The sequence below is a fragment of the Typopeltis vanoorti genome, chromosome 12 (assembly GCF_054136105.1).
Source record: "Typopeltis vanoorti isolate ZY-2024b chromosome 12, IOZ_Tvanoo_1.0, whole genome shotgun sequence".
Classification (NCBI taxonomy): domain Eukaryota; kingdom Metazoa; phylum Arthropoda; class Arachnida; order Uropygi; family Thelyphonidae; genus Typopeltis; species Typopeltis vanoorti.
Window position 1 is genome coordinate 44,581,029 of NC_143560.1, and position 22,034 is coordinate 44,603,062.

At 32.7% G+C, this 22,034-nt stretch overlaps 1 protein-coding gene across 1 annotated transcript in view; it reads right to left on the bottom strand.

Moving 5' to 3' along the window:
• Window positions 1-470: 470 nt before the first annotated feature.
• The window catches only part of LOC150100742 (uncharacterized), a 52,261-nt gene continuing 30,697 nt past the window's right edge, over window positions 471-22,034 (bottom strand). Inside the window, exons 4-7 of the mRNA XM_090401878.1 lie at window positions 15,808-15,893; window positions 12,133-12,231; window positions 8,424-8,483; window positions 471-566 (exon numbers count right to left, since the gene is read on the bottom strand). Of these exons, the coding sequence (XP_090258004.1) occupies window positions 471-566; window positions 8,424-8,483; window positions 12,133-12,231; window positions 15,808-15,893 (341 nt within the window). The remainder of the gene's footprint in view (window positions 567-8,423; window positions 8,484-12,132; window positions 12,232-15,807; window positions 15,894-22,034) is intronic.

Sequence of the window (22,034 nt, forward strand, 5' to 3'; positions counted from 1 at the left end):
ACATATGAACTTCACAGTCTGAAGATTGCTCATCCACAGAAACAACAAATGTATTGAGTTGAGAGCATCAGCCACAGTGCATTGCAGTTATTCAGTCATGTTGAAATTCATAGAAGCAGGCATGGAGAACGAGCTTCTTGTTCTTCCAATAAAGTGCTGATCCACAGCTATTATTCAGGATTAAAAAGGGGCCTACTATCTTAAAATGCGAATGTCGTATTACTGGAATAGCGTACAATACTGTAATGTGTGTTTACGATTATGAGATAACAGTGATGAAGAAATATAATTTTTTTGTATTTTCTTCAAATAGATATAAAACGACTTCCGTAACTTATTTCTTACTTTGAAAAGAAAAAAAAACTTAATTGAAAGACTGCATTACTTCCTGGCTACACAATGACATGGATGAAATATTAATATCCTTTTCCCCCCTTGTTTTCTAACTTCAAAACTAAAATAGAAAACTTTTAATCACTTGCCTGTGGTGTGCTTGTACATCGAGCGCTCCCTCTGCCGGCCACATATTCCTGATATTGAGATATAACACATAATAAACAGTAAACCTACAGGAATAAAAATAAATCATAAAATATTTCAATCATATGATCAAAAGTACTTATAACTGTTACTTGTTTATTCCGCTTGTACTAAAATAAATTAATTATGCGTACTCGAATATAAGAAGCGTGACAAACAAATGAGAAATATTCGCTACCGGAAACACTAATTACATTTTATAAGTTGAGTGTTCGATCCGAAGTTCGAGTCTTACAGATATAGCAGAATTTAGTTGTCTGTTTTTAAATTTAATCGGTTTGCGCATGCGTGATAACAATGACTACAAAAAAAATGAAGAGATTTTCAGTTGACTATTCTAGCATTACGACCCATACCAATCAATATTAAATATCTCCGTTACACAGGAATGAAACACAATAAAATCTCTCGTTATACTAATCACGTGATGAACCATAAAGAGCTTTAATTGCAAGATCGTTTTTTTTCTTCCTCATTTCCTCACATCGTTGATAAAAGAGCATGAACAAACATAGCGTTGGATTTTCTTCTCATCAATACTTCAAAAGCAGATTTTTTTAAATAAATATTAATGGGTAAATCGTGTGCATTTTCTCCTTAAAATAGTAATTTAAGCAGACTCTTCTTAATAGAAAAAAGCTACTTGACGATTTATAATTTACTATCCAAATGTTTGTTTTAATTAAAAAAAAAAAAAAAGAAAGAAAGAAAGAAAGAAAGCGTACGTATTCAGTTGCGACTTACTTTTTCTCGTAAAGGCATTAATGACTCTAAAGAAAGGAACAATGAATATAAAGAAAGAACCATTCCAAGAAACAATGGAAAGATTCCTTCATTATTATTTCTTGTCTTTGATTCAAACGAACTTTGTACGTTCAAATAAAAAAAAAAAAAAAGAATTTGTTCGTTATGAAATTAAAGATTTATACGTTCACAAAAGAATGTAAGATGCTTCGTTTGTCGTATAGGATATCAAATATCCATTTTTATTGCATCCAAATACCAGCATACCATCACACCACCGCCACCTTCGAATTTCATACTTAGGGTTATGCACTCTGCATTGAAACTACGAAATTTCGAATAAGTCTAGAAGGCTTATGGAATGTCTAATTTTCGGCAAGGGAGTATTGCATGCTACTCATAAGACAGGAAACTGTGTTCAGAAATGCGCATATTCATCTTTTGTTATTCGTTTCATAAAGATTTCACTGTCCTCTATCTTGCGTCTGATGAGAAACCAAATGATTTGAAACAGCTATTAGTCAGTGAAATTTTCATCAAAGGAACAAAAGACGATTATATACCGGCTTCTGGGCAAGGCAGATGTCTTTTAAGTGGTGTGTAAATAACTACGCAACTCCAATGCCGAAGTTTATCCTCTGATAAACTCCCTGCCATTTTTCAAACTTTATAGTTTCAATATATTTGTCGAAAAAGAATGGATAAAAAGAAAATAATGGATAAATCTTTTCTTTAAATAAAGATTTATAATTTTACTTACATATTAATGTATTTGTCAAATTCTTTTATTGTTATTTCCACCCGAAAATGTTTGTGTGTTTCTATTATTTTCCGAAAGGACTAATTTTCTTCGCGGAATCATTTCCTATGTACATAATACTGTACTTATAATAACTTCCAGCATTGGTACGGCAGATGTCGTATTGATTCGATTCTATTTACCCATGAAATGTGATGTTTTTTTCCAGCTGATTGCGTGTTTTTGTCTAGTTTTTGTCTAACTTTGACGCAGATTTAAAAAAAAAAAAAAAACATGAAGCGACTCAGATTTCTTTCGGAATACGAATTCAGTAAAATCGACCGTGTTGTTAGTAGGAGTTAGTTGAGTCCCAAAACCCTAATACTGGGATTTTTATTATACTAGTAGTCCCAAATCGTCCCGATTAAATCCATGAAAGTTTTCACAGCAAATGAAAAAAAAAAGTAAAACAACAATCTTAGCTCAAGTTTACTTTATCAAAATAAAGCGGTCAGTAATGTAAATAAATAATATAAAGAGGTCAAAAGATTTTGTGTTCTATGTGTTTCAAAAATGTAGTCTAAAATTTTTGCGCAGCTTTCCCTTTGGGTTGTATCAATTATATCAAAGCAAAAATATTCCTTTTTGAGGACCCAGTTACAGAAGGACAAAAAAGTCTTAAAAAGATTCCAACTTCACTATATTTTATTTTGATAAATGGTTGGATAAAGCAAGTTGTTGAATCTTCTGTCACTAGCTTTGCTCTAATGATATCCGCTTACAAAAATAGAAAGTCAGGCTGTATTTACATCAAATGGAAGGTAATCTCGAAATATGCGTACGCGGTTTACTGTGATAACTGATATCTTTATGTACCATTTGTTTAATTGACAAATGGTACATAGAGAAATGCATTTGTGTACGCCTTTGGTTTCTTGTTTGGTAATAAAAGACTAATACGGTATCATTTTTCATGTGGGGCGAATGGTAAAAACATACGTGAACAGCTTATGGCAACTGCAGAAAGTACCGTAGTCAAAAATAGTTCTAAAAAGAACTACTGGTAGAGAAGGGATAATTCTAGACCTAGCAACCTAATTTTTTTTCTTACAAAATTAATTTTATGTGAAATAAGCATTGAACGGTTTGACATATACCTCATCCATGGGTTTTCTTTTTTTTTTTTAATTTCTTTCGCCTTTTTCTGTCGAATCAAAGAACGCCTTTGCATTTTTCATAGTTGTTGTCCAAGGAACTATTGATCACTTTATCAATGTTATCCAGTTTTTTTTTTTAATTGCTACTATTCGACATTATTGTTCAGCAGTTTGTGAAACCTCAACAAATGCTTACTTAAACCATAATATTCGGACTCAAGTGTCCTATTTACATTTCACGTTCCTCAAATGCATTTACTTCCACATTGGACTTAATTCGCATATTTCTTAGGCCTCAACTGTTTTATTTAGATAATTTTTCCAAGCAGGTATAACAGAACTCAACTGTACTCCCTCCAAGTTAACTAATACGGTATCCCTTAATTAATAATACTAACAAAAGGTTAAGAACACGATGTGGCATTAACTGTTTATTGTGTTCTTAGGTCATTTTAGTCTATTGACGCTAATTCTAGAGATGACCTAGGTGAAGATGGTTGACCAGCGATTTCCGAAGACCTAAGGTTAATGAATACCTCGCACTCACTATGGAGAACAAATGAATGTAAAAGACTAATTAATATACTTATTAGTTACAATCGTACCCTTTTTAGTCAACGCCTTAATCACTTATTCGATATATTTTATCTATTCATCTTTCTGCACTCATTTATAGATTAGCTCTGAACATACTGCATTTCGAAGGAATTTCTTTTTTAGATCTTTAATCAGATTTGTTGAGTCGATGTTTTCTAACCGATTTAAATCGATTATTTTCTTGTGAGTTTGAAAAAAATATTCAAGATTATATATTTCAATAAACTATAGAACAAAATTCAAATACGACTCTTCGTTGTGTTACTGTGATACTAAATGTCATCAGCATACCAAGTTGCTATTGCGAAATAACTTTTTATTAATCATTGCTTCCATCTGTAATAATGATGGTAGGAAGTAAATGCTGAAATGAGCTAAAATTTAGTTGAGTGTTCATTTATTTCTTGGAACAACGAATTCTCGTAATTGCTTTCTGGCACTGGCGATCTTTTCCTCATCGGTAATCCTTCTACTGTAGACGCTGTTTGTCCTTGAGGTAATCGGAATCACAATATAGCGTTGATTTCTTCTGTGGGGGTACCAATAAACAGAGCGAGTTCGTGTGATAAATGAAGATAAATGTCTTGCTCTTCGTAACTTTTCTTCTTTCTCATAAAGAATTTACCAGTTCTGTCATTTATAAGAGACCCTCTGTCTCTTAAACTAATCTTATTAGCTCAGGTGGAATCTTTTTTATGATTAGGAGAATCTTAATAAGGTGAAATCTTCCGAGGTACTTCTTCGGTTGCTCCCCAAACACTTTTCCATGTTGTCTTCCGATATATCATAAAAAACAATGAAAAATTTTGCTTTCCGCTTAGTACCTTGTTGTGGTATGTATTTTAGATTGTATGGTATTCCTTTGTATGTATCGTTATTCCTTTTTTTAATGTGACCATTCCGTGTAGTTCTTTTTTATCTTCATTGGTCTGTTTCAGATAGTAGTCGCTTTCCTTTCATACTCCTTATAGACTATGATGAATTTTTCCCCAACTAACTCTAACGTCTCGATTAATGAAGAAACAGGGAAGTTTTAGACATTTATTTTCTCCTTGTATGAATGATTGAACTTTCAACAGCTATAAATCATGTCTATTTTTTCAACGATTCAAGCACTTTATTTCTTCTATCTAACAAACGTTTCCCAACACAAAAAAGTAAGACAAACTTTTAACTATCTACGTATATTCAGCTAATTAAATCGCAAATGAGGGAAAATAGAGTAATTAATTTAATGACAATAACATTTAATCCTTTTTCCCTTGAAAAGTCCGTTTATCTTCATTAACCCACAGATCCCTGGAGAATATCCTCACAATACCGTTAATCTCCAACTTTTCCTGGCTTAGCTACATCAAACGTGTATGCATCTGAAAAGCTAATAGCACTTCTCTTGGCATTATTTTCCTTCTGAGCAATTAAATCTTATTTATTTTTATCCTAGAACACTATTCCTCCGTCTCGAATAGCAGCTTTAAAAATTCAAATAGGCTCATTCGAAGAACGTACTGGCAATTAACTCCATCAACTATTCTTAATCGCATGTCTTAGTGAATTATGTTGCTACTTTATTATTTTTATTAAGCACTAGTTTGTTTTGACGATTGGAGCATATCTATAGCTTTAAATGATTCGTAAATACTGTGGTATTTACGAATTTGTAAATACTGTGGTATTTGTGGTATTTACGAATATAAGAATCAGCTGAAAAATGTTTTAACCACATTTTTCAGCTGATTCTTTGAATAAATTTAATGATATTTTTCGTGGTTCAGAAATTAGTGTTGAATGGAGTTTGTCTAGGATGTTTTTTTTCTTTTTCAGCCTATATCCATCCACTTGTTGATATAGGCCTCCCCTTAATTTTCCATTTCGTTTTATCTTTATTCAATGTCCAGTCAAACCTTTATAAATCATTCCTCCATGTTATTCTTTGATATCTACTTGGTATCTACTCAGTGCTTAAAGTTTCGTATTTTAAATCGGTTACTTTTTATCCTATGAGATTAGTGGATGGGCTATATATTACAACATCTACAAAGGGATAGCCAGTTTCAGGATATTGAACATAATATTTGCTTTAAGAAATATGAATATAATGTGGCACATGTACCAAACAAAAAAGAAGTGAAATGTTAACCAATCATCAATCTTTAATGATGAAAGAATTTTTAATATCTTCTTTGTAACGAATTCATAATTTTCGAAATTTTCTACGAATCTTGCAGTATATCTTAAGAGCGTTTGATAAAAAAGATTTATTTTTTAGCCAAGTAAAAAGATAAGGATATTTTTTCTCCACTGTAGAAGGAGGTTTTCTGTGTATCACTCGCTTCTTGGTATTGTTTGCGAAGTTTCAAATGGGAGAATCGTCTAACAGACCAGATTCATCGGTGCAAAATTATGTTGGTCCTTTTTCTCTGACTGAAAATAAAAATATATTTTACACAACGTACCTAAAATATGTCCGGTATAATATTAAGCTTTCAACGTGAAGCCTTGAAATGGTTTCATTTTTCACATTTCTTATATTATCTCTAAATCCATCACATGCTTCTTCCAAGACGTGCGCATTTCTTCTGTGTGGTTGTATTTTTCTTCTTAGGAAAGCATTTCTGTATCAAATAATTTTTCCATTTAGTATAATAAGGTTTCTGTTTCATATGACAATTCTTACCTAAGACTCTATTTAGCATATAACCTAAATTCGTTTTAGAATATTTCGGTTTACATTAGTAAAACATTTAAATCGAAATTTTACTGACTTTTAAAATATTTCAATTTTCCCAACGAATATTTCTTTTTGAAGCTTATTGGTATTCTAGGGTTGTTTATTTTTCCATTTCTATTTACATTTTAATGCCCATAAACCATATTTTTTAACCTCAGTTTGTTGTTTTTATTAATTTCTTGTTTTCTGATTTTAAAAGAAAATAGAAAAATCAATTTTAATTACTGTGTAAATAAGTATGTGAATATCGGAGATTGCTTTTTGTTAATTTACAAGAAACACTAAAGGTATTAAGCAGAAAAAGTTAACCTTGTAGGTTGATTCTGCAAAATCAATCAAAGAGCTGAATGTTTATAATTTATATTTGCAGCTGGTTTCGTTTCCTTAAAGAAAAAACAATTAAATAAGTGGACTGCACAGATCCGCGTTTCGAAAAATTCCATTTGGGTCTTTGTTTGCTATTGGTAGAATGAATGGGTTTAATCTACTTTAATTTGAGGTTCATAAAATGCATTTTGAAATTTGCATCCAATTTACTACTTTGTATTTATTACAGTTTTGTTGCTTTTTAACTTTTTTTTTTTTTGAAACAATCAAGTGAAGTGACGTCAGTTTTTATAAATGCTATTCCCAAAATTTATAAAGCGTCAACAGAAATCTCGGCATATTTAAGTGGTGATTTTAGTTTTATGAAATAACCTTTTTCATTTTATTTGCATTGTTGGTCGAACCAACTCTTCAAGTAATTTATTCATTACTTCTTTAGTGATTCAACTGTTCTTCTATTTGGTGATTTTCGTTATTACTACCTTCTCCGATAATTCCACGAGTTAAATAATAACAAGTAAGCTTCCGGTTGAAAAGAGATGGATTTAAATCTGGTTATGATTACGAGAAACCGAATGCGAGTTAATCTATAAAAAAATAAAAAATAAAATAAAATAATTAGTTGACGCTTTTTGTTCCCGGATAGAGCTAAACGGCCTCGCCGTTTAGCCCTATCTAACTTTTCGAGACTGAGTGAGCAGTTCAATCTTTACTGGTAGCCAATCAGAGACAGCTGACCCAAGGCTATCACTAATTAAACGGCACGCAGTGAAAAGGTGGTTCAACAATGCAGCCATCTCGTGGTCCTTAACCCTAACCCAATATTTTTTAATGTCTGAAAATAGTGTGGGTTCTACGGTCGATTTTCTTGAGTTTACGGAACGAAAAACCCCAGTTTACGGAACGAAAAACCCCAGTTTCCGGAACGAAAAACCCCAGTTTCCGGTAGAAAAAACCTGCTGGCCCGTGCCAGAGATCGACTAACTCGGGAACCGGTCGAAAAAACGCTTAGAAAAATTTCCTCTAGTTGCCGACTACGTTCGAAAGCAAGTCTTCCTTCGTGCGGTCAAGCGCCGTGGATTGCGAACGTCACATCCACTGAGCTACACAGGCTCTATTCCAAAGAGAGTGATGTGTTTTCCTTCTGGCTAACCTGGAAATTTGGTGTGAAAACGCACCAGTCACACGACATTATCAAAGAAATCCGCAACCCAACCCATTAATTGGTATTTCAAATTATGCCAGTTCTTTTGAAAATATGCATTACTGCCTTTTCTCATTCTTTAAGCATCATATCCTAGATCATAATGTATATACATTTATTTTGCCTCTCTATAGATATGTTTTCTTTATTTATTTTTCGAATAAGCTACTGATTTGCAAACTATTACTTAAAAACATAAAGTAAATAACGTTTTACGATTTCTATTTATGTTCAATCTACAAGTAGCAATATTTTAAATAAACATTTATTTTTCAATTGAACTTAAACCTTTTTCCATCACGAGGAAGTCGTTTTGCATCCATGTTCCTACTTATAGAGAAAAATTTAAATAGATTTAAGATAATTGAAATACACCCTACTTACGTTTAATGCACATACTAAGAGATCTAAAATGAACGACACAATTCTTATACCATCTATCTCCTGTAAGGAAATAAGAAAAAAAATATTTAGTTTGCATGAACGTCCATATCCTGAGACAATTTATTGTGTACACAATATATTTTTCAACAAATCGTTATTATTGAGGTGATTACCACAAAACATCGCACAGATAATTACTGTAATGGACAGGATAATATGGATTAAGAAATAATGAATGTAGAAAAGGGAAATCGATTTTTAGAACCAAACATTTTATATATAAAAACATAAGTAAAATAAAGTAGATTGTTTACGAACGTTTCGATAGTGGAAGTGTTTGAAATAAATTAAATTTTCAATGCTTTAGTTGGGAAACTGCACTACAGAACCAAAGAAAATATTTTAGTGAAAACAAAATTTAGCTTTCTTCCAGAAATGGCAACGTTTAATTAAAAACTAAATAGTAATGTAATAAATTTAACAGGAGCATATTGTATTAAACAAATTCAATTTAGTTTTTTGTGGTGTTGCATGCAGCAGAAATTATGACTCTTGGTATTTTCGTAAGTAATTTTATTGTGGGAAGTCTGACGCCCTTTAATGGTTTTATTTTATTGGTGTGAAGGCTGCGGGCTTCATCTGTAAAAATTCATTGCCGATTGTGCCTAACTACTGTTAGTTCGCAATCCGACTCATTAATTGAGAAAGAAGTAATATTTATTTGTTAATAAATGCATGCATTTATAAGCATTCCATTTAGGCTTTTATTTTTATAGACAGAAGATGTTTTAAGCTTGGGCGGCAATAATTGCGCTGTGCGTTGTGTATCGAAGGCCGACGCTAGTCAAGCTACCTTGGCTTGCTCGGTTGTGGTAGCATCCAGGGTCTCGCTTCAGCACTGTGATTTAATTGCGCGCGCATAGCCATTTCCGCTCCTTTCCCGTCGTCTTTAAACACAGGCTATACGCAGTCAAAGTAGCTTTAGCCAGTGAGCTTCAGCCAGCCTTTACAAGTGTGCGTGTTGCTTGGGAAAATTAAGTTACAACCAACTTTTTATGACGATGTTATTGACCAGTTCATAAAGAAGAAGCGTAGGGCAGAAGAATTTGTATTCAAGTAGCTAAATTGAAAAAGATAGAATATCATTTGTAAAATAAATGTTGTATCTGTATGATTAAATGTACATAAATTTCTAAACACAAGTAACCCTCGTATAACGCGGTACTTATACAACGCGGTTTCGATATAACAAATTGTAGTTATCCTTTATCTTTTCATATGTTTTTAACCGCGCGACTTAAAAATCAAATTTTATCTTCGTTAAATTTGTGTCTGCCTGTATTCCGCATGTAATTATAAGTAGCGAATTTATATTAGTGGAAATATCCTTTAGCACGCATGTGCCTCAATTGTTTACCGTATAAAACGTTGATTGCTGAAAATTGTCCTCGTTTCTGCCAGGAAAGTGCATTAAAAATCATAAGTGTGTTCATCTCAAGCTGAGCACTTTATTTTCTGGTGAGTTGCATACAATATGTAATGTTTGCTTTTTTGTGTAAAAAATTATTTTTATAGTAATGACAACGAAAGGGAAAAACCAACATTGAAAACAAAATTAATTTCTCTCGAAGAAAAATATTCAAAATTTTGGATCGGTTGAAAAATGGAGAAAAACCAGGAGTTTTCGCAGGGACTTTGAATTTAAATGCTTTGAATGAACAATGCGAACAATCAAACACAATGAACATAAAATCCGAGAAAGTGTTTATTGCTGGGTCAACGATAAGTGCAAAGTGCGTTGCTCGTGTACGCGATGTTCTAATTGAAAAATGGAGAAATCTCTAATGATTTCGATAGAAGATTGCACCTCAAAAGAAAATTCCTATGGATGGAAATCTTATTAAACAAAAAACTCTCAAAGTTTATAAACATTTATAGCGCAGACCAGGTGTTCAATGCGGATGAATCCGGGTTATATTGGAAAAAAGTGCAAAAACGCACCTATATTTCGAAAAATGAAAGATCAGCTCCTGGATTCAAAGTTTCCAAAGATAGAATTACTGTACTGTTTTGTAGTAATGAATCAGGTGATTACATGACAAAACCAGTGTTTATTAACCAATCCTCAAATCCTCGTGCTATGAAGATTAAAATATGCACTATTTTATTTTGCCTAAAACACTTATGCATTATGTGCAATGAAGTTTAAGTACAATTTGTAATTTTTATACTTTTATACTATGTATTTGTTTCATAGTTAATATGTTTTCTTAACTTGCATGAATTACCAGAATTAAATAAAAATATTTTTTTGTTGGATATGTCATTGTTGTTTATTGTATAATTTAAAAAAAAAACGATTTCGGAACATAACCCTACTTTTTCTATGTGGCCTGAGAATCGCATAACGCGATTTATATAACGCGGCATTTCTGCGGAACCTAACATCCGCGTTATACGAGGGTTACCTGTACATAGTTTTAAATGGTCAGTAATTCATTATTCCGCTAATCAGACTTCAATCACACCTCTCATTCCCTGAATGATAACAAGAGCAAGCGCGAATTTCAAGACCAGCATTCGCCCTTGTTGGTTTGAAGTCTTCATCACCCAGGGGCACATTTTCAGAATTAACCTGTTATTTTCAAGTTGGATAGATTCGTTCTAGAGAATTGTGAAACTCTTAGACGGAATCGGCTATTTTCTGTCGTTGTAGATAACTGCATCCGTGCTACATTTCAAAGTGAATATTTATTTGAAATATCATTACTATTCTACGATCAAACTGAAACTTCTCTCCAAGCAAGAATCTATGTATAATTAATAAACTATAATAAACCTTCTTCTTCTACTACTGGAAAGCTATTTTGCGTTCAACATTCTTGTACCAATCCTCCTATCAGGCATCCTTGAAAGATAATGCGAGTTTATTTCTTAGCTTATTTTTGCAATGTTTTGAAAGGTTGGAAAGATTTGTATGCTATTCCGTTTGCTCTTATTCTCAAGCTTTCTTAGCTTCTTTTGTCAAGATTTGTTTCGGGTTCTCCATTCCTCTTTTATACGTTTTTATTTTTTTATTTTTTGTCATCGGTGCATCAAAATCAGTTAAGTTAGCGTTAATTAAAAGATTTCAAATCTAACCAATGGCAAATCAAGAAGAGGAGTCCTGAATATTCCGCGTAACGACTCCTATTCTTGTTACAATGAATTTGTACATTGAAGTTCCACATTTACAACTAGAATTTAAGATTCATATCTTTACAGATGACTGATGTTCCAGTTGATTCCGTTTAGCTGGAATATGGTGAGTATGATAAGTAAAATAATTTCTCTCTAATGAAAATCATATCGCGAAGAGCAATAGATGTCTTACTACCTTTTATGATTTTGTAATATAAATTCCATCAATGAAAGGTGGATGCCTATCACTTTTTCTAGCAAAAGGCTTCACTCCCAAAACCTTATGAGGAACGGGAGTGACCATACGACGTCTACGGATGTCAAATGTGAATAACTAACTAACTCCACCTATAATACTATTGTACAATAAATCATGAACTTTTTTTTTAATGGAATGCACAAACAAAATTAGTTTTTGGGGTTATTTCACACTTGTCCTTGTTCATCGTGTATTTTTAATATGTCATAATTAATCATTACAAATTAATTTTTTCAACTTTACTTACTCAGATTTCTCGAAGTTACTTACTTCATTATTTTCGCTAATAATATAGAAAGATAATGTGAGATCTAAAGGGATGGTAATCGATACAATGGTGATCCATGGCAACAGCATCAGTCTGTTGTCCTGTAAAGAGCATAATAAAGTCTATCAAGAAACACGTAAATGATCGGGAAAATAAAATCTCCCACTTTACTCAGCATATAGTTTCATCAGAAAGCATAATATTTTAAATTAACGTTGGCTAATTTTACAAAGTATGCCACAATTTATAATAATAGACAATAAGTAAAACCCAGTACGTTAACAAGAATCGTTTTTTGATGTAAGTACAGAAATATGAAGCATATACAACCTGCCTTATTGTACTTATCGTACACTAAAGAATGGAATGAGGGTTGGGAAGAAAGAAATCGCAAATTAGATGCCAACACATTAAATTTAAAATTTTATCTGGATAGTTTGAAATTTGAAGGGAAGGATTATAAGCAAGAAATGAACGTAGTCAAAAGAATAAATTCTTAAAATTCAAAATAAATTTATGATTGAATGGAAAAGGGTAATCCGTGGCAATGGATTACCTTTGGATTACTTTTTTGCATCATATTAAGGAACACAAAATATTCTATTCCTTAATATTATTGTATACTAAATAGTGTGTGTGCACAATGATTAAGGGACAGAATATTTTTTTCATAATACTGTTAATTTAGGAAGAAATTACATGATTTTAAACACTTATGGAATAATTATGCTTTAAAGACAGCAATAATTTCCTGGCCTTCTACCTTCACAATTATTCTATTGCATATTAAAGAACTTATTCTGTTGCACACGTAAAAAACCAAACGGACTACTTAAAATGTCAAAATTCAAATTTTGCTTGAATGATATTCAGTTTTTAAGCATTATTTTTGGAAAGAAAATTTGTAAAATTCATTCACCTGAAGAAAATTTTAAAAGTGCCAGATTTCATTATGTTATCTACGTGGAGATTGAAATCACCAAATTGGCATTCAGTTCTGTTTATTTATAGTAAATACGATTTGGCTCGTTGCCTAATGGAATGCATCTCAAAGAACCATGCAATCTTAAAGAGCCATTCATAACAGCGTGTGGTGAATTCGTTCACGGTTTTCACAAAATGTAAAGAGAGTAAAGAGAAGAAATTTGTTTTGCTAATGTTGAGAACATTCGGATAAAAATCGATTCTTGATCTGTCTTCAGCGTTCATTCTGTAGGACGAATCGTAGAGATGAATAAGGAAAAGAAATTCTCCATCCTTTACGACAGTTGTTTTTGCAATCAGAAGGTGAAAAATACTCCTTGAAAGATCGATGAATGTTATTTGAAAGGAGTTTCGATTTTATCCTCGCTAAGGTGAAAGAACGCGAAAACAGAACTTCAATAAAGCGGGGGGGGGGGGGAACAGAATAACATGCATCATTTTTATTCAAGTGAATTTTCTCTCGAATAAATTTTGCCTAAAATAAAAACAGTTTTGGAAATATTAGACTGTGCATTACCACGCTAACTAATACGTTCCGATTGTACACACACACACACACACACATGTATTCTGAATATATTAATTAACTTGGATACACAATTTAATATTTCCAAACCTGTTTTTAGAGAAAATTTTAGTTTTCTCTTGAATACACACCCACAACCAACCATCCCCCCTCACATCTTTAACACTTGCATTGTAATAAAAACAGTTGGTCTATATCGTATATTTTAACCCAGAGATTTATGTCAGCATGATTAATAAATCATAAATACCTAAAAATTCGCCAGTGTCTTTTATCCACATTGGCTGTAAGCAAAGCCATTTAACCCTATTTAACTTTTACAGCCAGAGGGCAGCCAAAAACCCCGTCAGCCAATCATAGATTACTGACCCAAGACAATCACCAATTTTAAACGGCTTCCGGTGCAAAGACGACAGACAAGTGTCACCATCTCGTGGTCCCTAATCCTGACACAATATATCCCTGTATGAAATAGTTTGGGTTCTACAGTCGATTTTCATCCGAGTTTTCCGGGCAGCAAAAACTTACTTGCCAGTTATAGTGATCGACTAAGAAAGGCTTAGTTCTAAGTTCGACAACTAGAATCGAACTTAGAACGTCTTTCTTCACGTGACCTAGCGCTATGGGTGCAAACATCACTTCTACAGCGTTACACATAAATAGTTCAGTATCCTTAATAAAAATCGGACAAATATCTCAAAGTTAAACAAGATATTTTCTTCCTGGGCCTGGTAGTCATAAAATATGGTCTGTGAAACATAAACGAAGAAATAATATATATGAAAATTACTTTTATTTGGCGTCACGGTATAATTTTAATGTGTAATGCTGAAATTTTCCTTTTCATCAAAACGTAAGTGATACAAATGACAGCTATAAATTTCCAATGCCAAAGTTCGCCTTTTTTGCCATAAACTTCTTTCTTTTGTTTGGAAGAAGTTAAGAAGTATATTGGATCACTTCTATCAAGGTCACACACACACACACACACACACACACACACACACACACACACACACACACACACACACACACACACACACACACACACACACACACACACACACGTGCATACATAAGGCATGCAAGAACTCAAACATCGCATTACGATACCATATGACCCTCGCATATGTGCTCTCGCTTCACTGTCTAATAAGATTGCTTCATTCACATGATATAAGCACTCAACCATGAAGAACTCTGCAAACAGATATATGCCATTCTAACGTGCCTAATTTGGCACCATATTTAAAATTTGTTTTTCTCTTTTCCAGCATTGTGCCCTTAAAATGTCTTTATGAAGCATACTTTAGTAGAGTTACTCACTTGTTGCTGCCCAAAGGACGGGCTATCCCATTTTAATCGGAGTTTAAAGTTATTGATGCACCATGCCCTGCACGTATATGAATAGTACGTTATGGGGGGATGGCAAAAACATCACATTGATACGTACGTGATAAGTTGTGCATGGTGATTAAAAGGATGGTTAAAAGGCACTTCATTGATGTCGTTTTCTGCTCTGTTGGCATGGATGGAATCTGAATACCAGGTAAATGAGCACTACTTCTCTTTAACAGACATCTATCGCTTTTCAGCAAACTCGAAATACCCCAATAAAATAAAATACCGAAACTTACAATCAGTGATTGAGACTGATGCCAAATAATAATACATTTCTAAACCATCTAATTAAGGGACTGTGGATGAACATAATTCTGCTGATGGATCGGAAAATGCAGCATCATCATGTTCTCGAGAACCGGATGCAGATTTTTATCCCCCTAGTATTGAGGATACCTTATTTGATAACTGAAGCAGAATTTAATGATCATCTTAAAGAGATCTAAATCTTAGCAAGTCACGAGCTTCATCTAATGAACTAAGCGGTTTTGAACCTCCAAACTCTTGTTCATTGTTATCTACTATTAATAATAAAAATTGAATAAATATCAGAATTTAACTAATGAACATTTAAATCTACCTCCAAAATGCAAGTAGTTTATTAATAAATCTATGTATGAAAGTTATCTTTAGTACAGGTTGTCTATAGGTTTTATATTCTACATACTTTCCCCCTGTGCTATACACATCCTTCTTATGATTTTCAATTTAATGCAAAGATGCAAATACCATAAGTTATTTATAAAGAGCACAGTATTATACTTACCACACAAAGACCAACTAAAAGAAGAATGGACGAAATGATGCAGAGACCGGCAAATATCATCACCAGAAGAATGACACTGAGAAATGCTAAAATTTAGAAACTGACATTGTTAATGCATCATCTGTCACATAAAAAACATGCGTATTTATTATTCATTATTTATTTCAAAGAAAAGTATTATACTGGATAAAATCACAGGCTGGAATTGTTACTAAACTAGCTTTCCATAATCTGCCTTATTTGCATAAACTAGCGAATACATAATTGTTCCGTCTACTACGATATATATATAAGAATGCCAATTATGTGTTTTACGTCTTAAATCAAATCTTACAGGATTTGTTTTATTATTTATGAGTTTTAAAACTAACAGAATTTTAATTCCCAAATGTGAGTAACCGATTTTGTAGTTTTAATTAATTCATCCAAGTGATCCTCGCTGTTGCTCTTGACATAATTATGATTTCAACCAACATGTGCTAACCTGTCTCCATACAAATGAGTTTGAATGTAAAGCAGCGCCATCTACTAGCACATTTAAGAACTACGGGCCAGGAGCGGATTAAGCCGGGTGGGGGATCTCTGTTGGTAAAATTTACTGGGCCCCTAAAACAGTGTTTATATATATGTACAAAGACCACTAAGGCTTCACTATAACAAAATAATAAACACACATAATATGTGACTTAATACTTTTATTTCAAAACATTGCAATAAATTTTTCTTTATAATAAATCATCCATAAAATATATGAAAAACATAAAAATTAAAATTACAACAAAATAATCAAATATTTTACGAAAAAGAAAGAAAGAAATATATTTAATTTTGAGTAAAAAGTTAAATAATTTTTTCCTTGATTTTTCTCTAGCAAATTCTCCAATTATTTTCGAAGGATCGAAAGCTCTGGACCCCTGGCGGTCGCCAGGTCGAATACCCTCTTAATCCACCTCTACTACGGACTACCTATATTGCTGAAGAAACGAGAAAGTCGTAAGGCTGCAAAAAATCACCAGGTTGGCTGCTTAAAATGCGACCTTCACAAACGCTTCATATACTTCAGAATATTCAGTTTCTTTAGCGTAGAGAAACTGAGTATTTACAAAAGTCTCTTGAAGATTAAACAGCAAACTTTAATAAGGCAAACAGTCGCCTATTGATTTAGGGAAATTATCACAGAGGATAGTTGCATTAGAATAGTATGTTCTACTCAAACATCCGCCTAATATTAGCGACAGTAAAGACTCATTGTGGGAATGTCCATATTTGACTTCCTTTAATATGATATTCCTGCCTAGAAGGGAGGATAAGTAATATACGTTACCAAACACCGATCAAATAGGCAATCCTCAATAATCCGAAGGGCTGACAGTTTACTATCAACACTACGTCAAGAGCGACAGCCAGTGATTAATTGGAGAGAATAATGCACATAAAACTCGCGACTTACAGAATCTATTCATGTGTGTTACGACAACAATTCATCATGAAGTGCAAAAATGGGTTATTATTATTATTTTTACATTGAAGCTAATATTATTTTTTTTTCCATTCAAGTGTTGCTGGATAATGATATCCAGCAACACTTGGTATAAAAACATAGTCTGCATTATATCTTTGTATTAAAATACAAATGCAGACTATGTTTTTATATTAAAATATAATGCAGACTATGCTTCACACTTTGCTATTTTTCTCTCTCCTGATTTTATAAACAAAAAAGAAGACATGGAAAAGAGCATATTTACTTCTTGAAGATTTAGTTAATGTCTTAACTCAGAACAAAGTTGCAGCCTGGTTGCTACAGTGGATAGCATCTTCATTTTCCAACGGATAGGCTGTGAATTCGAATCTCATTGGGTCATCGATGTTTGTGAAACTCTTTAGATGCTGTTTATAGCTTAATATGTGATCATCATCCTGCATGATGGAGACCTGAAGTGGCTTAAAACACCATCGTGTCTGTCCCTCTAGGATTTCGGGATTATCCAATTTTTAGTTCAGCAAGAATATACTAATATTATATTGCCAGCCTGGCTGGCCGATTAGTAGTGGTGGTCGGCGGTAGATGGCGTTTATGTAGTTGCGGTCAGTTGGTGGACTTTGAATGGTGGAAGCACAGTTGTAGAGTGGATGCCCTCCCTCGATGAGTCTTTGGACTCCATGGAGGTGACAAATAATAATAATAATAGCTTTAAATCATTTTTATTGTTTTTGGCACATGCAAGAAGTCTGAAGAATATTCTTAATTAATGACCATGGTTTTATGTTTCTAAAAATAAATTTCGAAAATTTTAAATCGATTTAAATTTTTCAAAATTTAAATCGATTGTTGTTTCAACCCGAGAAATACACCGACAAACTTAATTTTTTCAATGCTTTCAAAACTGACCCGTGAAAATTACTTTGTGCTTAATTAAATAAAATATAAAATTTATTACAATCAATAAACGTATCCCACAATCGTGTTTATATTTGGAAGCTTTGAGAAACCTTTGTACGGTTTACTAATGGAATTATCAGTCGATGTTCTTTTTAAAACATCCTGCGCAATGTTAACTTCTGACAATTATCTAAAAGAAATTTCTCGGCATAAGAGAAGGAGCAGATAAGTGCAGGAGTAATAAAGAAATCAGAGGAGATAGGAAAAAAATCAAAAAATGAAAAAAAAAATGGAATAAACGATTTTTGAAGTAAAAACCGTCCTAGGAAGAAAAGAAAGTTAATTAGAACATGGCTTAATTAAAAGAATGGCATAGGTGTACGTGATGGGGGGAGGGAATACTGCGAAAGAAAGGTGATGGCAATGAGTGAAGTTACGAAAGAGAAAAATTGAAGCCTAATTAAGCCCAGTTAACAGTTGGGAAGGGCTGTCATTAGTCCCTAATCTAGCATGTGCTGACTGTTGGAAAAGTCCCGCATCATAAACGATTCCCAAAGTGCTTTCCAATATTTCTCTCTGGAGTTTCTCGTGATAGGAAGTCATTTAGTAGTAGTCAGGCTGTTTAAAAATGAATATTGATGTTTTATTCAGCGGGGTTCGTTGCATCATTAACTTACAGCTGATATAACTGACGAAAATGGAAGGTATCTGGAATGCACAGTATATATAAAATATCAAGATTATGGTCATCTCAGATAACACAGAAATATCACAAATACCGGGTAATTTACAACTGTATCAGAATGCAAATAGGGAAGCCTCGAAATCAATGGGCTGTTCCCGTTGTTTCAATATGTGAGTTTGTATCAATCATATTGCTCGTTTTCATTGCTGATCTTTAAAAGACCTCCTAGTGACACTTGGCGGATTAAATAAATATATAGTTTCCTTTTGTCGTTAACCCATTTTTATTAATTAAGATAATGATATCGTAGGTGTAAAACAAGGTGATTTTCAATAATAACTAAATTAAAAATAATGACATTAAATTAACTCCGTTGTAGGCTCGATAACCCCAGCGGCGCAGACTAGGCGACAAGTCGGTTGGGAGTGGTATTAACAAGAAGTCGCATCTAAGTAAGTAACACGCGGACCCTGCAGGAAGCGAGAATAACGCGTAGTAAAAGAAGTGAAAGAAGAAGATTGGCTCAATAAATTTTATATATTATTATTATTAAGTACGAATATTTCCCGTAAGCATCAAACTGATTTAAAACACCATGAGCCTGCATGGCATATTCAACTAAATATAATTATGCTTGCCTTCTAATTTATGATTTGTCTTTACTGCATCGTTACGTTAATTCTGTCATTTCTATCATTCAATGTTTATATTAGTGCTACCGGAAACACATTTTGGAGCGACTTTAACGTACTTGATTTTTATCTGTATGATTTGATTCTACGACAACGAAATGGGAATTTTAATTGCTTTATAGTCATGTACTGCTTACTGTAACTCGTAGAATGGTCATAACAAAATTAAATTTATTAAATAAGAAGCACGTTTTATTTTTATATATCTATATATTTAAGAAAATGTATTATAATATCCAAACACTTAATTATAATACCCATTTTTCATGATTTGCCATTTAGGGCATTTTTTCAGTAACTTCTTCGATGCTGAGCAAGATACTAATTGTTTTTCTTCCATTTCATCCTCCTCTTTAATGCGATGAAGTATCACACGACCTTACGGAAGTGTCAGGGGTTTTCTACTTGGGAAACAGAATTTGGCTTTGGTTCTAATTCCAATCCAGTCTCAATAGTCATTTTAAAATTTTAATTGAATAATGTACATTATTCCCTATTTTACTGCTTTTATGTCCTTTACATATCTTAATTACATTTATTATGAATTTTGTCATTAATTGAAAATATGAATTTTTTAAATTTTATTTTATTTTTAATTTCAAGTGAAGTGCTTTTAAGTCATTTTTCTATCTGTTATTAGGGAAAAACTTACAAATTAAGAAAATAAACTCTTGCACGTACATTCATTAAGTAATGAAACTACCGTATAACTTATTAAAAGTAAGTAGAATTCCTTTCACAGTATATGAAAGTAGAAGCAGTAAAGATACGATCATCTCTAGTGCCTTTTTGATACGTAAGAAGTTTGTTTGTTATTACGATTGAAGAAAACTGAATAATAAGGCCAATGTATTATTGGCCTAATTACTCAGTTTTCTCAGAAGGAAAATAAGTATAAACAGGCTGCTATTTCAAAATTCAAAAATTTGACTACTTATTTAACATATAGTATTTTGAACATTTCAGCATATGCAAATGAAAAACGAATTTTTAGTGTTATCAATAATTTTTGAGATTTTCATGGTCCCAGAAATACTACACCATGCGATATTTGTGACAATGCTTCGCTACACAACTGCCGATCTGGTGGTTCACTTCGATGTTTAGGGATGATAACTCCATTTCATTTATCATTATGGAACTAAAAGAAACAAAATAAAAAATAAAATTAACAAGGCTTCTTACATATTGTTGTTCCACTGACAAACACGGAGATGAGATTCTATGCTTGGAATGCGTCATAGATCCAGTACAATACTCACGCTCCGTTGAAAATATTATCAGACACTCGTCAAAGATTCATATTGGATTTGTATATTCTTAAATGTTCAAAATACTACTTGATATAAAACAAAAATATGTAGAAGTATTTTTAGAACTATCATCGCATAGGAACATCTGTCAAAGGAGAAAATACACCAAATCAAATACACCAAAATAGTTTGGTATATTAAATGTATTAGATATGTACCCAACTTTTGATAAAAAATGTACACTCTCATTTTCATATACAATCCAAAAGATGAAAAAAACAGTGCAAATCATGAAATTGCTCCGTTTGTTGCAATTACTAATCATAACGTGCATATTATACTTTTCTTGACATCTCTAGGCTCACCCAAAGTATTTCCAATATTCAATTTGGTCCACTTGTCATATAAGTGCTGAAGATCAATACGAAGTCAGCTGTTGACTGGCACACGGATTCTAAGCTTGCTTTTCCGAGGGGGGGGGGGGGAAATAGGGGACACATTACACGGAATGCTCGATAAATTTATCAATAAGTAAAGGGCAAAGAAAATAAGTATATACAGTGTTGCTACCATTTCATATTTATTTGCTTAACGTTCGATGTTTTAATTTATCGAGGACAAAATTTTGATCACCATGCTTTATGTCGTTTATTATAAATTGAAAGGAGGGTATGAATAATGAAATATCTGAAAGCAGAACCTTGGAAATTCATGTCGGCGTGACGTTTCTAAGCAAAAAATAACGCTTGGATGAGCGAATTGTTCAAAGTAATCAATAGTAATTCTCAATATCCAACTCTTCTTCTCTGAAGCGAGAATGGCATCACTAAACAATGTAATCTTCACGTGGAACATATTTTGTGCGTGTCTATCAATAATATCTCATATTTGACAAAAAAAAAAAAAAAAGAAAAAGAAAAATTCAGAGCATGCTAACTTTATTCAGCTAAAGCAACAAATCAATTGGATAAGTTTATTCATTGTTGGAAAGGCTGTCAACCATTCTTCCAGTTTCTAAGGATTTTCTTTTAGGAACTGGGAAAAAAAAGCAGGCGACATCATCTACAAGACAACTTTATCGATTATGTACGATTTTGTTTGTAGTTTGTAATCAATATGGAATTCGATAGTTTGCAATGTGCAATTCAAACAACAAAATTTTTTTTTTTTTTTTTTTTGCTGGTTACAACAACAAAAACAAAAACTACAACAAA